The sequence below is a fragment of the Haemaphysalis longicornis genome, unplaced genomic scaffold, assembly GCF_048455015.1.
Source record: "Haemaphysalis longicornis isolate Haplotype H1 unplaced genomic scaffold, Haemaphysalis longicornis Haplotype H1 scaffold_1, whole genome shotgun sequence".
NCBI classification, from domain to species: domain Eukaryota; kingdom Metazoa; phylum Arthropoda; class Arachnida; order Ixodida; family Ixodidae; genus Haemaphysalis; species Haemaphysalis longicornis.
In genome coordinates, this window is record NW_027526203.1 from 198,090,411 (window position 1) to 198,114,697 (window position 24,287).

The 24,287-nt window shown below is 49.0% G+C and overlaps 1 protein-coding gene across 1 annotated transcript in view; it reads right to left on the reverse strand.

The window, feature by feature from the left end:
- LOC144156305 (uncharacterized) overlaps positions 1 to 23,209 on the reverse strand; it is a 30,888-nt gene extending 7,679 nt beyond the window's left edge. The window contains exons 1-4 of the mRNA XM_077688283.1: positions 23,156 to 23,209; positions 7,731 to 7,895; positions 7,013 to 7,106; positions 4,217 to 4,386 (exon numbers count right to left, since the gene is read on the reverse strand). Of these exons, the coding sequence (XP_077544409.1) occupies positions 4,217 to 4,386; positions 7,013 to 7,106; positions 7,731 to 7,895; positions 23,156 to 23,209 (483 nt within the window). The remainder of the gene's footprint in view (positions 1 to 4,216; positions 4,387 to 7,012; positions 7,107 to 7,730; positions 7,896 to 23,155) is intronic.
- Between the last annotated feature and the right edge of the window lie 1,078 nt (positions 23,210 to 24,287).

Here is a 24,287-nt window from a genome sequence, read left to right on the forward strand (position 1 = left end):
CTATATTCCGATAAAAGGCACAAGATTTTGTCAGGTTTATGGTAATCGCATCCCCGAAACAAATTTTTCTACAACGTATATATTCGAAACCAAGCCGCATTTGTTGTCCGTGCTGCAAAACTAAATCAGCCCCTCACTGTGCCAGTATCAGGTCTAACCGAGACTACAATAGAATTCACTTTGCCTGAAGTATTGGGAGGTGACAGTGGTGATATGCTGCTGCCGTCGCCGACGCCCGTAAGAGCAGCCCAGAAGCGCATAGAACCGCGTTGCCGGATAGATCTTGTTGGCGTTCGAGCACTGTATACCAAGACGCAGCTGTTTTTTGGAGTGTCCCAAACGTACTATTTGCTTAGATACGTCACCACAGCAAGTTGTTTAGGGCGCGGAAAGGCAAAAAAGAGCAAAGTAGAACCAAAACACCGAACTGACGGTAACCAACACACGCTCTACCTCCTTAACGTTCATCTTAAGCGCATAAAAAACTCACGGAAACGGACCGTGTGTTTTTTATGCGCTTAAGATGAACGTTATGGAATACCAACTAGCCCGAACGCAAGCCCTTCTTCACGCGACCTCCTTTTTTTTTTTTTTTCACTTCTCTTATTTCCTTCTTTCTTCTCTCCCTTCCGCCTTACTTCCTATTGCAACTTTATTCCCTCCTACCCACCCCGCAGAGTAGCATGTAGGGGTTAACATGCCGGCAGACCTCTCTGCTTTCCTCTGATAAAGAGCTTTCTCTCTCTCTGTCTCCCGTATCAGCCACGCAGCGCTCATCGCGTAAACACCGCGTAGAGGCGGCGGCAGGCGGCGCAGCGATCGCGAAGCTCGAGGCGTATCGACCATTCCAACGAGGGCGCCGCCATCTTGCGTGCGCAGCGCCGTCTGGTAGCTGGCCGATTTTCTGGCTTAAGCGTTTGCTCCGCGGCGCATAGTCGCCAGCGGCGTCTTGGTGAATTTTTCGTTGTAGCGCGTTATGCGTTCTTTTACGTAAGATACTTTAAATAGGAAAGTTGTTGCATAGGACCAGTTTAAGCGATCTGGCTTAAATTGGCGTCTTTTGAGGCCACGGTGGAGCTGAAATTCGCTTCGATATAGCGTGGTCCGCTCTGCGTAACGATGCCGTGTCGAACATATGTTTGCAATATTTCGTCACATTTTTTTTGTTTGCGTGTGTGTGCCTGGGATCGCGTATAGCTGGTATTTCGATCGCTTTACTGCAAAAACTCATGTTTGTTAACACGCTCCAACCGTGATACGCTCGGCGCTAATCGGCAACAAGCGGAAGCGCGTGTCAGTGTAACAGACTTGTGGCTTCATATCCCTGCAGGGTGTAATACAGGTAGTTTTTGGTGAACTTAGTAAGTATTTGGCATATTATACAGTTTGTATTCAATCTCATCGATATATCAACACCTCCCCCTCAGCCGCCACTACCGCCAACTATAAACAAAACTTCCTCTCTCTAGAATTCCAAACTGCTCTGCAGCACAGTTTAGCCCTGCAACTAATGTACAACATAAATAAAATAGGCAACACGGCTCCTTGAAAGCGTCATATAAGGACTTATTAAGCTTCCGCCGTTGGTCAACCAGACAAGCGTTCGCTTTTGCGTTGCTTAGTTTCATGTCGCTGACAAAGAGACATCACATTTGGATAATAGACTGAACTCTTGGCTGGAGTGAGTGAGTGAACAACTTTAGTTTCTCAGAGTCGGGAATGGGGGAAGAAAGAAGGCGGAATCCCCCTTCAATAACCCCCCTCCCCCTTCCCCCAGATTGGCTGGAGAATAGGACATCTTAGGGGGGTAGTAGACACTGTGAAAATCCCCAAGGCCAACCCATGTAATACTTCGGAGCTGGGTATGCCGCAGTGTGACCACAGCAACGGTGGAGATTGAGCTAACACCATCTGCGGCACAGGCAAGTTTCAGTGACCCATTTTAGTTTGGAAAGAAGGTAGAATTTTCTGCCACTACTCCAAAGTAGGTGCACAGAAAGAGCTCAGCAGAACAAAATTGCCAAAAATGTTACCGTGCTCGACTCAGAAGCTGCTAGTACGGCTCATTTATTAGAAGCATTTTATTAAAATAATGCGTAAATTAGTGGTAAACCCACACGCGCGATGCCTACAACGCGTAGTCAAGGCGAAGGAGCAGCCGCGCGGGCCCGCCGTGATCGGCGCGCACACTCCAGAGAGGGGGGAAAGGCGGTCCGCGCGCTGCGACCGCTGAGTGCGAGAGTACGTTTCCCCCTCGCCCGATGGACTGGTCTATACACCATTTTCCATAAGCAGCCGGGAAAGGAGGAAAATACTCTCAAACCAGTTCTCTCGGCGGCCGACCAGTGTTGCCTGTGCGCGCTGGGCTGTTAACATCGCTCGGCGCGGTATGCTCCGCTGCGTATACAGGGGGTATTTTGCACCGCGTGCTTAGTTTTTGCGGAACTTTCAACTGTTTTAGCCAATGCTGCGATGCCGTTCAAGGCGCAAACGTCACTTGGTCAGCACTGCGCGGTGGTGGGTTATTGAACAACCAGAGAAAGCGAGAAACAGTCGCTGACAGCACGCATGTGCACGACACTGCCTGGAGAAAATGCAGTGCGGTTGCGGCGTTTTTTTGCTGCATCGCTTCCCAACACACACCGAGTTGAGATATTGGTGGATGCCGCTGATAAATCGCAAAGACTTTGTACCAACGACCAACTCCAGGGTTTGTTGGGTGCACTTGGACGGCAAGCAGACGGAGCAAAATCCATTTATCACACGCAAAGCTGCGACAGGGAACGGAACCCCCTGAAATGTTAGAAGCAACTTTATCCTTTACCATACAGCATTGATTGATTGGTTGATTGATTAATTGATTCATTATGGTGTTTAAAGCCCCGACGCTTCTGGGTGATGAGGCGCGCCGTAGTGGAGGGCTCCGGGTTAATTTTGACCACCTGAGGATCTTTCACGAGCGCCGATACAATACAACATTACAATAACTTCTGGTTCCTTGTAGTCAATTTAAAATACCATATATTGTTTGGTCATTACAGCCGATTGGCATTAAACAATACCCTTTTCATCGAATCTAACCTTTAAAATCACGGCGTTTTGTTTACTTTTTTTCAGGCCAACGCATTACACTGCCAAACGATATGAAAGGATAACTTTCTCCTTCGCACACTGCTGGTCGATAGCAGGATAAGCAGGCAGCCCAATGTGGAAACGAAGCTCGAGATACGCGTGAACGCTGCATTTGGAAAATAGCTCAACCTGTTCACAACGCGGCCAAAGGAAAAGCTTCTAATCCTTTTGCGTTGTCACGGAATCTAATTACAATTACAAAACAGTTACTGCTGGTCGCGTAAAGCATTTGTGGTGCAAGCAGCGGTTTCACAAATGTGGGCTCCGAGCGACAGGCCACATGCGCTGCGCTGAGTTAGGATATCATAATCACGATCATGATCAACCAGAATTAACTCGCCCGAACGTCGACCCTTCTGCTCAACCTTCGAATAGTAATTTGTCTGGTTGTGCAGTCGCGTTATTTTTCCGCCCAGGTAATTTCGTTTCGTCAGTAACCGTCATAAGTCTAGTTAAGTAAGATTATATTACATTGCAATATCAACAGCGTAGCAATCGCCTCGTCGAAAGTCCATCGCGACCACGGATCACCGTGACCCACATATGCTGTGCGCGCTTCGCATTCGACGTCCGCGCTGCCGTAAACATGACTAATCGGTGAACATAACGAGCACGGTGGCATTGAAAACACGTATTTACTCCCCGATATCGATTTCTATGTCAGTCGGTGCCATACCGGTACGTTTGCATCACGGAACTGCGGAGAACCACCGGCACCACCACTACACTGCTACTGCTGCTCGCAACAGCCGGGAGCGGCATTTTCCGCTCTGGCAGCAAATGAAGACCTAAAATCCGTCCGCAGATGATGAAAACAAAACAGAACACACACACACAAGCACTGCAACCGCTAACTTAACGCCAAACCACTACGGTTCACTTGGTAATGCACGGGTACCGAGCAGACGCACGGAAAGAACGGAGCACTTAACAGCCCAGCGCGGAAGTTCCGGCGGTCGCTTCATAGACGGCGCTAGCGTCCGGTCAGAAAAAGCAAATGGCGGCGCCCATCTCTAGCAAGGAAAATGGTGTATAGACGCGACATACTACGTCGTGCTGGCTTCTCCGCTGATGAGCCGCTCACCTGGAAGAGGTAGCTGCAGCGGCGAAAGGATACCACCACCTCCATTCGGCACTGTCCTTCGCCAGGCTCAAAGCGGAATTCAACACGGGGCTGTAGCCACGAGTCGCTCTCCACAGCTATTCGCCGCTGCGGCACGTACTCGACCACCCTGTACATCATGTCACGTTCGCCTGCACCAACGAGAAAAGGGGTTCAAATTTGCTTGCCCAGTCCATTCTATCGGGGTTGTGGTGCAGCGTTCCCTATTCATATAATGGGCGCTGTCAACACGATCCGACCAGGCAGCTACTTGAGCTCCCCATAAGTGGGGTACCCAATGTGATGAAATGGCAGTACCATCCGGAAATTACACATATTGTAATGTGGCGGCAGGGCAGATGACACGAACCATAGCGAAGAATGATTAACTATCTATTTACAGTATACACATGGCAGCCATAAAAAAGCGGGCACAAGGACGCAGTCACTTCTTCGGCGTCCTCATCGTCTTCTGTCTTAAGCCACGACAGTAGGGGACATTGCCCGCCTATGTGTCTCGTGACATCACTCCCCGGTCAAGGGCGACCGTCCAGGTCGAAGCCGCCGCGAGGTGAAGATTGGGATGCGGTTGGGCAATGCGATGGCAATATACAGTGAGGAATCCCTTGTCGCCACAAATGACGATGACGTGCTTGGTGATGCCTGGCCCCGCAACACCGATGTCTTCAGCGGCGACGAAGCGTCGAAGGTTGTTGAAGCCACGTCGCACGAGAGTGTTGGGGAAGCATGTGCTCTTCGTATCGTCAGTGCTGGTCTTGGCAGGTCTTGATCGGAGTCTCACGGGCTGCATGGCGGCACGCGGCGGGGGACGTGGTCGAACTGTGGTCGCGGCGGGGCTGTGGCTGCCCGACATGGTCCATGCACCATCGATAATCGCGTCCAGGCCGAGACGGCGCGAATCTGTGGCCAGGATGGGGATGATCGACCCGCACACTCCACCAAAAATGTAACGTAGCGGCAGGACACACTCTACAAAAAAGGTGGTACATTTACTAACACAACCCTAACCAGTTACTTGTCACAGAAAACACTAGATACTTAGTGTTTTTACTAACTGGCCATGCAAAACCTAGTGAAAAGCTACGCGTGACAATGTGGATCGGCTGAGCGCGAAGCACGACATAGAGACACAATCAACACGGACATATCACACTTAGACAACAAATAAATTAATCAAGAAAGTCAACGGGATGCACACGGAGAGAGAGTATAACTTAGTTACATTTTTTTCTTTAATGAGTGCAAATGTTAGACAAATTCCGAATATAAAAAAAATTTGCCGCGTATCTGCTCCTTTCGTTGCAAATGTCGTCAAAAGGCGATAGTCTTTGTAGACATTTGCCAAGGAAATGCCCCCCTTTGCTTTCCCGCTCACCTCTTATGCTGTTCCTGTACCGTCGCGCTCATCCGAAGGTAAACACACTAAAGGTTTGCTCAAGGCGATTTGAATTTACCGCGTTCCACTGCTATCGGCCGGGTTCCTCGATGCCAGCGCTGCAGTACGGCGGAGACGCGCGTTAATCGAGGCGGCCGACTTCAAAGGTTATAGAACCGCGTGGCCGTGCTCCACGTGCGTTCCAAGCAGACCGTTGAACCTAGCTAGTGGAACCTTTCCTTGCTGTTGCCGCGTGATTTTTCATATGCCTTCAGAAGGTGGCGCGGGCAACAGCAGGCGGCGGTTTTCTGCAGTAGATGTGGAATATCACTTGCTATCGAAAAACCCAGCATCCATGCATTTTGTAATAAAGGAACACTGTAAATATACCTTGTGTACTAATTTGCTGTCTTTTATTTCCGTTATGTCTTGTTCTTGTCCAACAAAGTTGGCAAGTATGAACATATAAACCGGGCTTAGACGTTTACATTTGACTGTGAGTATATAAGACTATTGCGCAATACCTATTTTACTTTGGCCGGGTGGCTGAATCGAGTCACATACAGACAGACAGACAGACAGACATACAAACAGACATACAGACATACCAAAATTGAAGCCCAAGAAAGACTAGCGTCTTTAAAAAACTAACAGACAGCAAAGAGCGAGCACATCGGTCTAACAAAAACTGGTATAATTTCAAAACCCTGGCAAGCAGACGCTTGTCATAGTTTTTATTCTTTTATAGGGAATTTTTTTTCTTTTATTGTGAATTGAGCTTTTCTTCTTTTACAGTGAATCCGGTTAGCAAAAACTGCAGGCATATGGCCCAAGAGTAATAATTCACACAGCCGTAGGTATGCCCTCCGATACGGCCTACGGCCACTATAAGACGATGATGACGGTAATACATTATACAATACATCATACATTAAATTCAGCAAGGTATAGATACCTGCGATCGCCATGGCTGCCAAGTGTGCTGCTAAAGTAACTATTAACGCTGACACCCTCACCTTACTCATGCGCTAGCAATGATTGCTATGCGACCTGGAAGGGTCGCAAACATTTACACCGACACTTTGGTCCACGTTTGGCTAAGAGAAAAATAACAGGAAGTTTAAATCTACGGCAGAACTGGATTGGACTACAAGCACCCTTCCCCACTGCGAGTATCACAGGTTCGGAAGGAAAGCACCTAGAATCGGCAAAATGCGGTAAGTATACTCTTTCTGAAATCAGTTATTATGTGGTCAAGTATGGGCAAGGCGAAGGCAGTCTAGACTTAACATTGTAAATTTTAGTCAACCTATCCCCTTACGTTGCCGCAAATGCAGAAATGTTCATGTGAATAACACATACATGAGCGCACAAAATCTCACCGAGAAGGGGCAAATCGTACGTCGCACGGTACTCTTTTCCGACTGACATGCGTCTCCCATCGGCCTCACGTACGGAGCTTACGAACGGTAGCCACTGCAGACAAAAAAACAAACAAAAATAAACACAGCAAATATTGAATGAGGTAACAGTGGTGACGCTCACAAGACATTCAGGCGAGAGTTTTCCAGTGAGCACTGACGCGTAGCAGAAAAGAGTAATATACGACACAGGAACATCGAGTGGTCACGGGCTCCTCCTGTCTGGAATGGGGCTCAGCGTGGCTCACTGCTCGCGCCTTGTCTTGGTAACTCTAAATACAAAAACAAAATTTGAGAAAACGCACTTTTGAATGTTTACCATGCTTTTCACTCAAAACTATTCCACCAATTTCTTCAGGGAGAAAACTAATGACGTACTGGGCTAGCCCTTTTATGTGGGAGTTCACCTAGTAGAAATGGCACAGGGTGTTTCAGGGCCCTGTGGTAAAATTTCTGTGCATGGCATGCTTTATTCTTTCGACAAGCACCTAGAATTTTCTATTGGTGTGTAGGATACGAGACTGTGCCTCATCAGCTGCTTCCAAAATCAGCTTTTGGAATCAGATGCTTCCAAAATTGAAGAGCACCGTTCTAGCCACAATACGATTACCTTTATTTCGAGAACATTCCACCAGTTAAGGTGGACAGGGAGCTTTGGGGAGCGCTACGGTCTACGCACCTTGCTCATGTACTCCGATGTGGTGACGAAGCGGAAGGCGTCACCGGCGCCCGCCTTGAGCGTGATGGCCTGCGAGGTCACCCAACGATCCCGCTCAACCTCGGCCTGGTACAACGCGGCCCCGCACGCCAGGCACACCGTCAGGAACGACAGCCATCCCTTGTCCTGCGTTGTTTCAGCAGCGGCACGAACAGGCCTTGCTCAAAATTGCAACAGCCAGAAAAGCTACATCCGTTCGGCATCACCCTAATTTTTAACAGCGAAGCTGGGGCGCTATTCCAGAAGGCCCGAGGTTCGTCTACTACCAAGTTTCCAGCTTCTTCGGTTATAAAAGTATAGATAGTGGAGCATTGGAAACGCCTCGAGCGAAACCGCCGGAATTGCGCGCAGCACGCCTGGTATATTCAACACCCTGTACTGGGGCCGCTTACGTTGATAAAGTACGGTTTGTGCTGTCTTCCGCATGCAGCACCATCTGAAATCGATATGCAATACTCATTCCCTAGCATAAACTAGATAACCCCACTGCTACTTTGAAATCCCCAGCCTCGCTGTTGGCCAAGCCCGGCGCGGGGCGGTCTGCTTTTCTCGGTGTTCCGTTCTTCCACTGAATTATGTTTCCTACTTGGCTTGAGGGTGGTCCCAGTGCAGCTCTGCGCAAGCACAACCCAAGTAATCAAAGGGGTCCACTGTAGCGAACGGAACGCACCCTGCTGCAGACCATCAAATATGGCTTTTGTTTACGGCTTGTTTGAGTGTTTGCGCACGTTTTGAGCACTTGCTTGAGCACGTTTTAGACGTTGAAGTTGTGTCACATCGACTGCGTTTTCACGGTGTATGAAGAAGGCTCCCGTGGTAAAATCGTGTCCTCTTGACCTCTCCTGTCGGCTCATACAATAGTGAACTCCAGTTCGGACCGAAAACTCCGCGACTGTGGCACCATTGGCTGACGGTAGCCTGGGGACTTCATTTTTGTTTTGTGCTAAGTTCTTGTTGCTGCCAGCGGGCATCAAATGACGACTTCGTGGCTACGACGCTACGTCCACACAAAGTGGGCGCATGAGTGGGTGTGGCTTCGGTTGCTATCCCGCCTCCACGAATGGGCTGGGTGTGTTTGACTGACATTAGCACTCGGAGGAAACTCGGGCATGGTTTTGCACGGCCGAGTTGAACTCGGGGCGCCCGTGGTGGCCGTTGCTGCGGCGTGGTGTATTTTTATGGTCGCCGTAGCAGGCATATTTCTACCCCGACAGGTCTTTTAAACGAAGCAGGAATTAGGAGCTCATTTTTAGCTCTCGAAAAGGGCTGTGCATTGCATGGTTGTGCAGTCGTCTGGCGACAGACCCCCGTTTGTGACGACTTAGAGGCGGCTTTCGCTCCATGACCGTCGAAAAGCAAGTGTAGTGTGCGCTGCGGTTTAACGCGGCGGGCAGCTTCTACAGAAGCGTTGGTGGCGACCGTAGCATCGACCACCGCCAGTCGACCGTCAACCAGTGTTTGCGAAATACGATCAGTGGAGACGTGTTTCGAAGACCTCGCCTTTCTTTTAGGTGATTTGGCGGACATGCCTTTCGCAGGTTCCTACCGCGCGTCTATCCGTCTGCAGCTAGAGCGTGCGCTTCAGTTATCGTCTGCTCGCAAAACAGTTTCGAACGAAGCGTTGCATGACTGTGCGTTTTGTTTATCAGCGCGGCAGACAGATTCCCTCGAGGGGTTGCGTGACCCACATTCTTGTGAAAATATTACTGGCACGACAGCTTATACGTAGTACATATACTGTCAAGGAGATAGTCGACGCACCAATAGCCGGTTGAGGTGGTTTATTCGCAAGGGTGAATCCCATAGGAACGCAGGTCCGAGCGTTGAGATAACACAGCTCGTTTCTCGCGCATGCACCTGATGAGGTTCATCTTATTCCCCTGACACGTCTTTGGCGCATATCCTCGCGACTGGATAGGACATAATCCTACCTTTCTCTTCCACATGATTGATGCTGGTGCGGCGCATACCCCGATTGCCCGTTACATCTGTTCATTATCCTCGCTGCAATACAATCAACGGCGCGTGCTTATTGTCAGAGGTTATTTTTACACATTTCAACGGGTTTTGTTCAGCGTCACCGCCGTATGGCAGGAAGCAGAACATGAAAAGCGGGTAAAGGGGAGAGCTAAGAATTAAAGTAACCGCGTGACGCCAAAGGGAGGGTAAGCGGGAGTGGAAGGGGCCCGAAAGAAAAGAGGGTTATGAGGAGATTGAACTCTATGAAAAAAAAAAAAAAACGAATGTGGATAGCTTCTTCGAACAAAAGCGGTGAAGAGCAAAACAAATCTGAAAAGTAGTTGCCCTTGTTGCTAATCTTCTTCGTAAAACATGGCCACTTGTGGGATTGGCCCGAAATTGGGAGCTTCGAGGAACTAACGTGCCTGGTTCGCAAAATTCATAACACTGTGAATTTGCAAAGTAACAGTTGTAGAATAATGCGTGCAGAGGGACGCCTGAACGTGATGTCACGGGAGTAGGACAGGTGCACACCACCCTCACAGAATTCCGATTCCAGGGAGGCTGTGGCGTGTTCCAGTCTGCTTGCACACTAAGACGAACAAATGGAGTAGAAGAAACTGACGAAAACACGTCGTTTAAATTAATCCGTTCCAAAAGACAAAGAAACGAAAACGAGAAAAAAGGCACAAGTACAATGTATTAGAAAAAAGTTGCTAGTACGTATCGCCAGGCTTACGCCTCAAAAGCACGTAGGCAGACTGGACCGCTCCGAGGAAATTTTGTGTCGAAAAGCGGACGGTTTCGATAACGTAATATGAGCAACTGTTTTGAATGTGGCGCGCTTCTATCACCCGGTTTCTTTTTTTGCCAGTCGGCCATACTCACGTGATGGCACTGTCTACCACCGACGGCAGAAGCTACTTCTTAGGACGAAAATTTTCAAACAAAAAGCTCATATGAACGCCTGGAATAAAAAATAAAATGAACATTGTAGGGAAGTACAGATTAATAAAGTAAAACTACAATAAAATAAAGGAGTTTGATGTGCTTGCCCCCAGTAGCCACCAGTGCCGCAGTGGAGCGAGAGAAAGCCCTGAAAGATGTGCCACGCCCTAATCGCGCATCCTTGGAGCGCGCTGCCCTGGACCGATTACGTCACCTCAATAATCAGCAAATAGCATGAATCGCGTTTTTAAAGCGTTTTAACCCTTCCCCGAAATTTTTTCATGACCTCATTATTATCACCACAGCTCCGCCTTGCCCGAGTTTCGCTCAAACTCGGGCCTTCTGGAATAGTACCCCTGCTTAGCAAATCGTAGTTTTTCGTGTTCGCATTTAAAAATACCAAGAAATTGCCGAGCGCGCGCCCGTGAGCACGGGCCTCGCGGAGAAAATGCCTAGCGCTCGTGTGTGCGTGCCTCGCGACGACCGCCCAGCGTCCCCTGCGCACGTTCCTCAAGCCAAGCAATACCCACTAAGGGAGACTGGCCAAGATTGGCCTCCCCCAAAAAACTTTAGCGTTCGCCGTAATCGTGACAACACTTGCTCGGAACGATAAAGACTCCAGCGTTCGTCGTGATCCTGGCAACACTTGTTCGGAACGAGAAGGACACGTCATAGCGTACGATGTGCAATGATTATCACTTCCGAAAAAATGAAGGAAGCTCACACTTAAAGCAGCAATGATGGAATAAAGGTTCTTGCAGCAGCGAAGCAGAAGGAAATCGTCTGAAATCATGGACTTAAACGTTTGTGATGGTCGTGAAGGTTGCGTAAAGCTTCGCTACCTTCAAGTCTTACGCGTTAGTGTGAGCTTTCCTGAGTTTTTTTTTTTTTCACGCAAAACACTCCAGTAGCAAGGCGCTAGTGTTATCACCCAGAAGCTGTTCCTAGGGGATTAAACCTGCGCTAGTCTGTATTATGTTCACCAAGCCTGATAGAAGAAAGCTGCTCACTGAAAAGAACGCTTGGCGAATTTACAACCTTGGCTTCCTTCAAATTTGCAAAGCAGGAGTACGTCACTTGCCACCAGCGAAGCAGAGGGCTGTTATGAATCGCTTTTTAACCGCGATGCTGTTTCAGCTGGTGCTTGGGCCGGCGAGCGTGCACAAGAAAATCTCGCCGAGCGATGACTTCATCACGCACGCCGGCAGCGCTTCACCGTAGCTTTGCCTTGTTGCGCTCGGGCGGGGCTGGTTTCGCCACCTGTCGGACGCGCGATACGAATGGTGCACCGTGGCCTCCGCGATTTGCTGCCGGTGGCGCGCCGCCGGTAGCTGATCGCGGAGGCCATGGGTGCACGCACGGCTTTGGAAACGCGTCGCGGGCGCGGGGAGGCGCGGTACAACTGATGTAAGCACGGCTTTAGAAATGCGTCGCAGGGTGGCTCCCTCTATCGCTTGTTGCGACAAGTGGTGCAGTTTTGACGGTGCAAATAGAAGAGTTAATGCCAAAAGGAAAGAATCCAAAATGCCGAAAAGCGATAACGTTAATCAAATTCTTAATTAGCGTCCCGCATGCCAGATCCCACAAGCCGAACGGTGGCCACAGAATGAGCACCAAAATTTTAAGAAAACGCTCGTCCCGCTGCGCCCTCCGCTACTCTAGGAACTTCAACGCATTGCCGGTGGGCACGCGTGCACTGTACTTAATTGGCCCAGTTCTCATTGCTCTTTGGGGGCTAACGATGACACCACGCAGAAAACTTGACCGAGTCTCGAAGCATAACCACGCATGAACTTAGCCGAACCAAAAATAAAGCTAAGTGGGGCCGCCAGCTTCGCGGTTTGCCCAGTCTTTGCGCCGATAGTGCGAAGCTGCCCCAATTTTAAGTGTAGAGCACTTTAGGGTCCTGCTTTGTCGTCGTAGCTCGTTCGCTGTCACGATGTCTAGCCATGGCCGCAATCAGGCGAAGTAGCGGCATAACGTGTAAAAAGGGAATTTATTACAAATCATATATCAGGGCGCAGCGATAAGTGGTTACAGTGCTGCTTTAAATACAGAAAAAAAAAAAAACAACCACTTTCCAAATAGTCCGGGCATTCAACACACATACACAAAGATTTGTGGTGGGGAAACAAGCTACTGAAAAACCAATCCACCGAAATTTCCCAGGCGTTCAAAGAAAGAGTTCAGAAATTAGCTGAAACTCAATACGGTACTATATATATATATATGTTGAGAATGTTGTTCCTGACCACTATGAACCACGTGGACCCTCGTAACAGGAAGGCGTCTTCACCTAGAGCTGCCAACTCGTACTCTAAGTGACGCATGATGATCAACCGTACACACCACAGCAGTGGGAACATCGCCCGTTGTGGTCGGGCGCGAAGACATGCGGCCCCACGATTTCGCAGAAAAAAGAATTTATTAAATCGAGTAACAGCTTGGACCCGCTGTAGTTAGCTACTACACGGGTCGGCAAGATACTGGATATAGGCAACGTGCTCTTAAAGAAAGAAAGTGGACCGCACACAAGTTCATGAAAAACAAGGTCCAACGCACCAAAAGCTCGCCATACTGATGTTCACGTCACAAGGTTCAGTCACCGGAGTTCTGGCACGGAAATCAACGTAAAAGTCACAGCAGTTCCTACACATCAGTTCATATCTAGGACTATACTTCGAGGCATGTTCAGCCAAACTGCCACGGCTGCGCCGTGCACACTAAATGAAAACAAGGCGGATGGGGAGTTTCAGTGGGTGTATGTTCCGGTCATTCCTCCAGTAGTACAAAGTACTCCGTACTGCGGAGTGTATACGGCACTATACGCCTAAATGCTCCGCCAACCAAATGACGGTGTAAATACGAAGCGATAACATGCCATTGCTCCGACCGAGGACGGATTTAAGCCCATAACCTGCAAGAAAACTCCGGCTGAGGAGAATCATACCGGGAGACGCTCCGTCTATGAGCGGAGTTAGAGGGCAAGCCTCTCGAGTGACCTCGGCGCAAACGAGAGGGCAGTCGTCAAAATGGCCGCTACTCCCGGTGGACGAGCAGGGAGACAGCGAGCTCTGATATATAAAACGTGGCCTGTCGCGTGCATTTTCCAAAAAGTGACGGCCTTGACGTTTTAAAGGTATACAAGGAAGGAATGTACCAGCAAGATCAACCAAGACTGTTCCCGACGCATTCTGTGGTGCGTGCGTTCGCTTCACGGTGGTGGTAGCGGGCGGTGTGTTTGGGTTCATATGTTGCAAGGCGAAATGGTACAACAGCGTATTCTGGGAATGTTATACGCAGACGGCGTTGTTCTTTTAGCTGATAACCAAACCGATATGCAACGGCTTATAAATATTAGAGGCCACGAAGTCACTGACCTCGGGTTAAGTTTTATCCCTGAAAAATGGGGAATGGGTTTTCAATGACACAAGCGCTGTCTCAGTGTCAATTCAGCATGGCGAATTACCCAGAGTCACGGAATATAAATACTTGGGGGTATGGATAAACGAAGGGGATAACTACTTTAGAACTCACGAAGAGCAACATAAGGGTAAGGGAAAGCGAAACGCAGCTAGAATGAAGCATAGAGCTCTGTGGGGGCATAAAAACAATGAAGTAGTGAGAGCAATGAGGAAAGGAGTAATGGTTCCGGGTCTCACATTTGCAAATTCAGTACTCTGTTTAAAATCAGATGATGTAGCACGCCTAGAAGTAAACCAGAGAACGGTAGGCCCCTTGGCCTTAAGAGCGCGTGGTAAAACAACTAACAAGGGAGATATGGGCTGGGCGTCGTTTGAAGTTCGAGAAATTGAGAGTACAATATGTTTTGACAGCAGGTTGATAGCAATGAATCAACTTAGGTGGGCAGCTAAAGTTTTTAGGTGCCTATACTTGAAAAGTGTGGACACGCCGTGGTTAAAAAAAACTAAAAGGGAAACAATGAAATAAAAAAACAGTGGATAATCAAAGACAGCCAAGGGAACCAATAAAGAAGCAAGGCAGATAGTAGTAGTAGTAGTAGTAGTAGTAGTAGTAGTAGTAGTAGTAGTAGTAGTAGTAGTAGTAGTAGTAGTAGTAGTAGTAGTAGTAACTTTATTTTGCCCAAAAGTTGTGGTGATTGCACCACTGAGCTGTTCACCCAGTCATCTAGACAGCGGGGCTCCCATTGTTTTGGAGCTCGAGGTCTTCAGCCAACTGAGCGAGGGCTTCTTGCACGTGGGGAGCCGGGCTAGAGATGGCAGCCCCCCACTCTGTTAAGGATGATATGTTATGAAGGATGGGCTGATTTCTTCTACATGATGCGGGTATTAATGGACATGACCAAATGATGTGGTGAAGTGATGCTCGTTCCACAGAACAGAAGGGGCAAGCGTCCTTATATTCGCCAGGATATATGATGGACATGAGATGTGGAGTGGGGAATGATGATGTTTGGAGCTGCCTGAGAAGGACTTCGACTGAGCGATGGATGCGGTAGTGGAAAAGCTGCCCTATCTTGGCGGAAATGGTCAAGGATATCGTCGAAAGTATGGAGGCCGTCCTTATAGCCGAAAGGTTGCGGGATATCTTCAGGGGTCCTATGAGGCTCTCGGCGAACCATATATCGAGCAGTCTCATTGGCTCTCTCATTTCCCATCAGGCCAGAACGTGCCGGTGACCAGATGATGCGGAAGGTCCGGCTATGAGGTGTGGGCCCTTGCTACAGGGTTGCCAAGGTTCTAGATGATACCCTGCCGTTTAAAAAAAAATGTAGTACGACCGATTTAGAATCGGTTATGATGTTAAGATGCGGAGACCGGCTGTGGGCTATGGCTAGACCGATTGTCATTTCCTCTGCCCCTCTGCAGGAAGTGCAGCTTACAGATGCTGTAGCGATGGGGCTCCCCTTGGAGTCGACCACCGCTTGTACCGATGCATTCCTGTCTTGATATGGGGCGGCATCGGTGTATACCACAGGAGACCCCGGCGGGTGTTGTTTGGCAAGGGCCTTCGCTCTTGCCTCATGGCGTTCCTTGTAGATGGGGTAAATTCGCCTAGGCATTGTGGACACTCTGGTGACATTTCTCAGAGGCGACGGAATGGCAACAAGTCACGTGTATTGTGGTGTTTGTGGTACCAGGCCCAAAGAACTCAGGATTCCTCGCGAGAAAAAAATTGAAACTAATATCTCGTTAGAGATGTAAAGTGCTGAGAAATCGGACATCACAAAGGAGAATTTCTACGATTATTCCAAGGGTTGTGCTTTGCCTTTTGAGGCTAGAGCAGGTTGCTTGGGAACTAAGAGCTTTGTGGGGAGAGAGAGAGAGAGAGAGAACTCTTTAATGTGGGCTGGAGAGCTCAGCTCTGCTAGCCTACGCCAGATGGGGATGATTACAATGAAGTGAAGTGAATGTGAGAGATCGGGAAAGCAGCAATAGAGAGAAAAAAAAGTTAAATAAAAATGGCACGCAATGTAGTGCAAGGAAAAAACTCGAAATAAAGTTAAGGAAAAGAAAAGCAAAATTGAGCGAATGGAGCCCCGGAAGCGCAGAGCGCCTAACAAGAAAAAGGAGTCAAAGCGTACACAACGACGCAAACGCGTACAGACGTAGCCATGCGCACAATGGAAGAATTACGAAGTTTTGTGTAGTCCTGAATCTCGCAAAAAACGCAGAAGAATTTTTGTCCCTAAATATGAGTCATTGTTGTTGTCCCAGGGTCCAAGAAAATGACACAACTGAAGGCTTGCTCCGCGTCAAACACGAGACTCGCCGCTGTAAGTCGCGCAGCGGAAAATCGCGGGCATATACACAACAGGTGCTCGGTAGTCTCACGCACAGCGCACGTGGGGCACAGTGGTGAATCCTCCCACCCTATTTTGAACTTGAAGCTTCGGGTGTAAGCCACGTTGAGACGCAAACGATGCAGTACACCTTCAGACGCTTTGCTTAGGTCGGGTGGAACACGGAATTTACAGAAAGGGTCAATTCCATGTAGAGGTGGATATCCGCAGCGAGGGTGCTGCCCCTTCAACATTTGCACTCTCCAACCAGTTCGATAGATAAGGGCACAACCATCCTCTCGAGAGAAAGGGAGCTGTGTCGTGTTACGCAGAGAGTGGCCAGCGCTGGCGGCTGCATCAGATATTATATTTCCTTCTATTCCCGAATGACCAGGAAGCCATTGAAGCACAATGTAATGGCCCGCGCGCACTCCCGCTGTGTGGATTTCACTGATTTCACACATAAGCTGACTGCAGTGGTTGGACAGCCTTCTTAGAGCTTTCAAAGCACCCCGTGAGTCTAAGAAGATCACCCATCGTCGAGCTTGATGTGCACCAATGAAATGAAGGGCATCCCTTACAGCCGCTAGCTCAGTAGCGGTGGATGATGTTTTATGGCTCAGTTTTTTCCTGATTGTGCACTTGACCGACGGAATCCACACGCCAATGGCAGATGATTCTTCGGTCACTGAGCCATCCGCATAAACGTGGGTGTGGCTTGCGTACGCTGTAAATAAATACTCAAGTGTGAAAAACTTCAGTGCAGGTGCAGGCATGGACGACTTTTTGCTTATTCCGGGAATTGTCGTTATTCAAGTATCCACAGTGGCAATGCTGGCTTCACAGGTCGCTGGAAATTTGCTGGAAGCAAGTCTTTTACATGGGATGCAGTGGTGGCTGCCAGATGATGCGCATGGCACCGAGTGACGTGGCGTAGTGACGTTCGAAGGCACTCTTGATGTTGAAGCACTGACGCAGAGAAGCACCGAGCTTCCCACAGTGTTCCAATTGTCGACGTGCATTTGGGAAGACCCAGGCACACGCGTAGAGCTCTCGCCAGCACTGAATCTATGACCTTCAAATTTGTAGAAGACAGTTGATCCAGGGCCGGCAGGCTGTAGCGTAAAAGGCCGAGAAAGAGTGCTTGATAGAGTCCAAGAAGAGAGGACACGGAGCATCCCCAAGATTGTCCACTCCGCATGCGCAAGATGCGCACAAAAGACAAAAGCCTTTCTTTCAACTGCCGAATATGGGGAGTCCAAGACATCGAGCGGTCAAAGACGACGCCGAGAAATTTGTGGCATTTGACATAGGGTATCTGCGTACCTTCCACACTGAGCGTATATCGTGAACGTCACGCCGAGTAAACGCAATCGCTGCACACTTCTGAGGGGAAAAGATCAACCCGCAGCATCTCAGATACTTTCGCATCGCCCGGATCGCTCTCTGAAGTACGGCACGAATGTTTCGGCGGTTTTTGCCTGAGGCCCAGATGCAGATGCCATCTGCAGCTTTGTGGGGAACTATACACAAAACGATGGGGTGTGCGTGCACTGCGGAAAAGAAACAGAAACTATGCGGCACATAGTGTTAGAAATGCGAGGGTATCCATCCAAATGTACATGAGGGAAACATTCGGCTTCCAGAAGCCTTAGGATTTAAGAGTAGCACAGAGGAAGTTAACTTCAAGGCTGTCGAGGCGACTTCAAGAAGATTGGAATGCTGGCGGACGAAAAGCAGAGAGGGGAATAATGCCTAGGACAGCTGCCACCTGAACCAGTAAAAAAAAAGTATTTTGTGCCTGCCATTAGAATAGCGCTAGTATTAAACGAACAGTATAAAAAATAGATATATTAGTTTTTTTTTCTTGGCAAGATGCCACGTCATCATCCCGTTTCAAAGGGTTTACTACTAGCAATCAATCAATCAAAAACCACGACCGGCTTTATAGATAGCGATTATAGACTAGCATTGTTCATTTTCGAGCTTTTTTCTTTTATGGAAACAAGCGAAAATTCTGTCGACTTTCGCTTTACATCGAGAGCTTTCTTATTACGTGATGAATCTCCCCTTTAGATGTGCAAACGTTCACAGAGAAGGCTCGAATTTGCATAAAGCAGCTCCAACAGGGTCATGCCGTGCGTGGAAGCGCCGTCATTCTTGCGTAATTCTTTTTCCAGCGAAGAGATCACTAATCAACGGCAGCCTATTCAGCGGCCGCGTATTTTCACCAAATCTGGAGCGCCACGCTTGAAGGTGCGCAGTCGGAGTGGTTTACAAGCCCCACAAAAGGCGAAGTTGGGTATGGCAGCCGTCCGCGGTCAATGCTTGCGGTGAGAACAGCAGTTATCTTTGGGATATTTTTTGAGCCACTGCCCCGTACCGAAGTGCTCGGAACCCGATAAAAAGAAATTGCCACAACAGTGCGTCCGCCAGGCTTGCTCAGCTGTACGCAACCAATACCATTGCGAACGATATGTTCACTGAAGGTACAAGCATCTCTCATCAAATTCTTTCGCGAAAGTATCTCTTTTGGTTAGGTTTGTTGCCGAGCCGCGTGCCTAAGTCACCTACAAGCTGCAACCTTGATTGATTTTAGGGTTTAACGCGCCGACGCAACGCAGGCGATGAGGCGCGCCGTAGTGGAGGGCTCCGGATTAATTTTTACCACCTGGGGATCTTTAACGTGCGGCGAAATCTCGTACACACGGGCGTTTTTGCTTTTCGCCTCCATCAGAAAAGCGGCCGCCACGGCCGGGAATCGAACCCGCGACCTCGTGCTCAGCAGCGCAACGCCTTAGCCACTGAGCGACCGCGGCAGGTAAACTGCAACCTCGGCCTCGGGCTCGCTGGAGCTACTTTTTCTAGAATTACTATTCATGCTGCTGCTACGCTGCCTACACAGAAGCTGAAAGACAAGCAAGACTACGCCGGAGATTTTCGATGAACTGCGCCTGCTGCAAATTCACCGACATTTCGCGGCGCCGAAGGTCGGGGAAATTTTTTGCCCCAAAAGCAGCCGTCATTTTCAAGCTAATAATGCCTCCATTTTCAAGGGTTAGCCTGGTGCATGAAATTAACACCTGTCAGGCCACAATTAATTGCATCTAATGACACGTGATTGCAGATGAGAAGTTAATTAATCATTGATTAGTAATTGATACTAAGGATTGGTAAGGAATATGTTGAATATGATCGTTGAATAATGATTACAAATGAAAATAGGTTAATGTTCGATTAGTGATTTATAATACTGGGTAGTAAGATGGAATTAAGGCGGATGAAGATATAATTTCGCGGAGTAAGATGAATTAGAGTAAGAATGAATCATGGCAGGGATTAAGGTAAATTAGGATGTATTAAGGTGATTCTAAGGCATATTTAAGAGGATTAAGGTAGATTAACGGTGGAAAAACAGCGTAGCTGGTGCATCGATGGGTGTGCTATCGCGCTCACTATGACCTGATACACTCATTAGTATTCAGCCGATTATATCGTCAAAACAAGGACTATTCGCATAAACGTTAGTACAAGGCTGTATTTATTAGGACATTGTGCTCCTAATGCGTGTTTGTCTTTAACCAGAGTACCAGACAAATGTTTTATAAAGCGGTGAATACTAATGAGCGTTCCGGGTCACAATTAGCCCGATAATACAGATGCTCTAAAAGTTAAACGGAGCACGAGAGCGGTGGCCGGACGTATAGGTGGTATTAGATGAAAAGCTTAGCTCTCAATTTCTTCGCTTGGTAACACTGGGAACCGCCACAGACATGACCGATGCGCCACAGACATGGCGCGGCGTGCGCCACGGAGCCCGCACGCCGAAGAAAAAAAAAAAAACACCGCCGTGCGTCGTCTGCTCCGTTTCAACCCGATTCTCAACGGTGGCGTCAACAGAGATGCTGTTAATCGCACTCACATTGTACTCGAGGCAATACTTTGCGTTCGGTGAGGTAGAGTTTGTAACGTGCAACACAGTCATATGCTTAGCACGGACAAGTACCGCCATCCCGCGGAGCCCGACGTAACGAGTGACGGCGCACTTACATGGTTGCCTGCATGCGCGCCTCCCCAGTGAATACAAGCAATAGAATTTCCTATAATAAACACTAGAGAGGAATCTGGCGCTAGCGTCAGTGTGGCTCATTTCAAGGCCATCTGTGTCGTCATGGGCCACCATAATATAGTAAAACCTGAATGCAACGAACCTCTATGTAACGAGTTCCTCGATATAACAAAGTTTTTCAATTCCCCGTTGCTACCCCCATAGCAGCCCATGCATTTGCGATCTCTATGTAACGAAGGCGTTGCGGCGATTAACCTTCATCTAACGAACTCCCTCAACTGATCTGTCATTGTTTTTGCACTTTTACGGAAAATCGGCTGGAGAAATGAACTAATTTACCGACTAGTAGCCCTACTTTAAGGAGCCAGAAGGTACGAAAACGTCTGGAATCGTCAAAAACAAAATTCGTCATGCTGCTGCTGCTGATGATGATGATAATGATGATGGTGGTTATAAACAGAGCGGCTGGCACCATACCATAGGTAACTTTAGCCTTTGCTTGTATAGCTTGACATCAGGTGGCAAGAGTAACTGCACGTCATTTTTTTTTTCGCCCGTACCGCAAACCACCGTGCGTTTCCATGTGTGTGTGTGTGTGTGCGGTGCCGGTTAGAGACCTACGTTTTGAAGTGCTAGTCCTGCCTGTCGGCGTGTAGTTGCGCGTCTACTGTTCACTGATATCGGTGGTGTCGGTTCGCCATTTATAAGTTGTGCTGCCAGAAAAACAAAACAAAATTCTCTTTTCAAGAGAAGCTCGCATTTTGAAATGCCGCCACCGCCCGACACACTATCCCAGCTAGCACCCTCAACAATATTGAGTGCAAAAAACAGCATCAAGTTCAGTTAGAGCATCCAGCATAAGTTTGGTTCTTGAAACACGTTTGGAACCAAAAATGGTGAAAAGGTAAAAGTGATACATAAGTGACGTTTGTGAAACGGGAGTCAGTGACCTCACATTTTTGGAGCGCCGTGCAGTGCCTAAGCTCGAGCGAGAGCAGCAGGCGTAAATCACGGTTTTCACTGTGAAATAAATCCTTCAAAGCATTTCCATTGATGTCTAGCATTCTTGTTTTGTTTCTGCTTCATTCACGCGATCGTTACCTGCATGTAACGAAAACCTGGATTTAACGAAAAAATTGCGAACTTTTGTCAACTTCGTTATAGCCAGGTTTAACTGTACCGTGCGCTCGCCATAGTTTCGTAATTGGCTTGGATTGAAACGTTTAAGTGGCCGTATATTCGAACACAGTGCCACAAAAACGCAAAGAAGAGTGTGTTATTATATAAGTAAAAATAAAACAGGCTGTTTTGAAGCTAAGAAAAATGGAATTACGTAAAGCGTATTTTCCCCGAAACTGTTGTGCCTACTAATCTGCGGCCGAGCTGGTAGTTAACAACAACGTTGATATTTTGGGGAAAACTGATTAGAGACTCTTATGTTATTATTTTTACCGTTATGTGTAATGATAAGGTTTTTGAAGAGCTTGGAAACGTTTTTGAGAGTTCCTATAAAAACATCGACTTTGTGGTGAACCGGTGCACCGACCGTCAGGGACAGTTTAAAAATTTTAAACTTGTTGCTGAGCGAGTTCGTTCCTACTTGAAAAAAAAATAATGGCAGCATCTCCGCTCCGTGGATGATGGCGAGGATGCGGAGTACTGGGACTCGAAATGACATCGAAGTTGCGCCCCGAGTGACATCCTATTTGCGCCCCGACCGTCATTCGATTTGAACCGTGAGTTGCACCTTGATTACTACCTAAATGAAACTGCAACTCACGGCTAAAATCCAATTTCGCTTGATTTTCGCTTGATGGTGGTGTGTGCACGGATGGACGCGGAGAGACATTGAGAGGTCCTAACTAAGGTACTCCACACCGTTACAGGCGAGGGAGTAAGCCGTTTGACTCTCGGGTACTACTCACAGTCGTAGGCCAATGGGTAAGACGACTAACGGTAACTGTGTCTGGTCTACCAGACACATGTTCGAATCCTGCTGGTGCTGGTGCCGGTGCCGGTGCGGGTGCCTGTGTGATTTTTTGTGATTGTAAATGCTATACGCACGGGCCCGGACGGACATTGTGCGGTCCTTAAGTACTCCGCATCTAAAACGTGGCGTTAAACATTCGTGGACGACGACAAGATATATAGGACGGATACAGGCGCCCGTATCTGTCGCATCTGGTCTTCGTCAAACTACGTGCGGTTTCTTTTCGACAGCTACAACGTTCGCAGCGACATATTACCCGCTCAGTCGTACGTTATTTCGACTTCGGCGTGACCAACGTTTGGTATGATCACGCACTGCCTGCTCTTCCACCGAACACGCAGTTGCCACAACTCACAGCTACCACAGAACAGGGAGGATTTCAGCTATCTCGTAGCTCGTAGACGTGTTAATGCATAGGGAAGCAAGCAAATGCAAAAAGAAAACCGCTTAAGAATCCAATTGTCATGCCAAGTCCAAGCCATAACCCCCCACGACGACATGTATCTCGAGGTGCAGTTTCCTCTTTAGTATACTCACTAAGAAACTCTATGGCCGGACCGGGTGAAATTGCATGACAGCGCGACCAATGAATAGATGCGCCGAAGATAGCGAGGGTACCCGTCACGGTGGCTCAGTGCATTTCTGCTTCCGGTTACGCTCGTGAGCGGCCGCAGGATGCTTGGCTCCGCTGGAGCGGTTAGTGCGACCATGACTGGTCGCGGAAACAGGCTTTTTGAACAGGACGCTGACGATTACCCAGTTTCACTGCCTACGTTACCTACAGGACGATGTGTTTTGAACACAGTTTTTATTCATGCTGACGTACGTGCTCGGCCTTATCGAGTGGAAGAATTCCGGGACATGTTGGCTCATCTGACTCTGCTCCCCGAGGTGGTTGCCTGGGGGGCGTATCAGATGAATCATGTGTGGGCCGTCACCTTCAAGGACGACGCCGGGGTTAAGAGGATGCTCTCGTGCGACGACGTCAGGGTCAAGGAGCGCCGGTGTATCGTCATCGACCCCGCAAATCAAGACGTGCGCCTCAAGATACACTGGCTCCTTCACAATGTTCCGGACGACGACGTTCGCGCGGCGTTGGCACCGTACGGCCGAGTCATTGACGTGTCCCGGGAGCGCTGGCGCGTCAGGGGCGTGCAGGACAAAGGCTCGACGACGCGGTCGGTGACGCTCAGGCTGAACTCGGGCGTGAGAGCCGACGATTTGCCGCACCAGCTCCGTGTTGCAGGTGAGCAGGCGCTCGTTGTCGTACCTGGCAGGGCCCCGCAGTGCCTGCGCTGCTCCGGCACGGGGCACATGAGGCGAGACTGTAAGGTGCCGCGCTGCACACTCTGCCACCGTTTCGGGCATGAAGCGAGCGAGTGCGTGCGAACGTACGCGAAGGTGGCCGGACCGCGAGGAGACCCGGAACAGACCGAGTATATTATGGACGAGGGGGAGACAGAGGAGGTGGCAGCAGGGGGCGGCAACGACCCTGGGGTGGCAGCTGCACCGCAACAAAAGGAGAACTCTGATAAAAAAGTGGAGGCCCTGGTCGAGTTTCCCGCCTTGGCCAGTGCCGTGCAACCCGAGCAGAGCGACATCCAGACGGGTGATGCCGAAGGTGGAGGCCCGGTGAACGTCGAGGACAAGGTGCCCGGTGCAGAAAATTTCCTTCCCCTTCAGGGAGCGGACTTCTCAAATGGAGACGACGACGACCAAGCTTTGCCGAAAAGGCCACGCCAGGAGAAAGTGGGGGTGCAGGGAGGTGGGGACGGATCTGGACCTGTG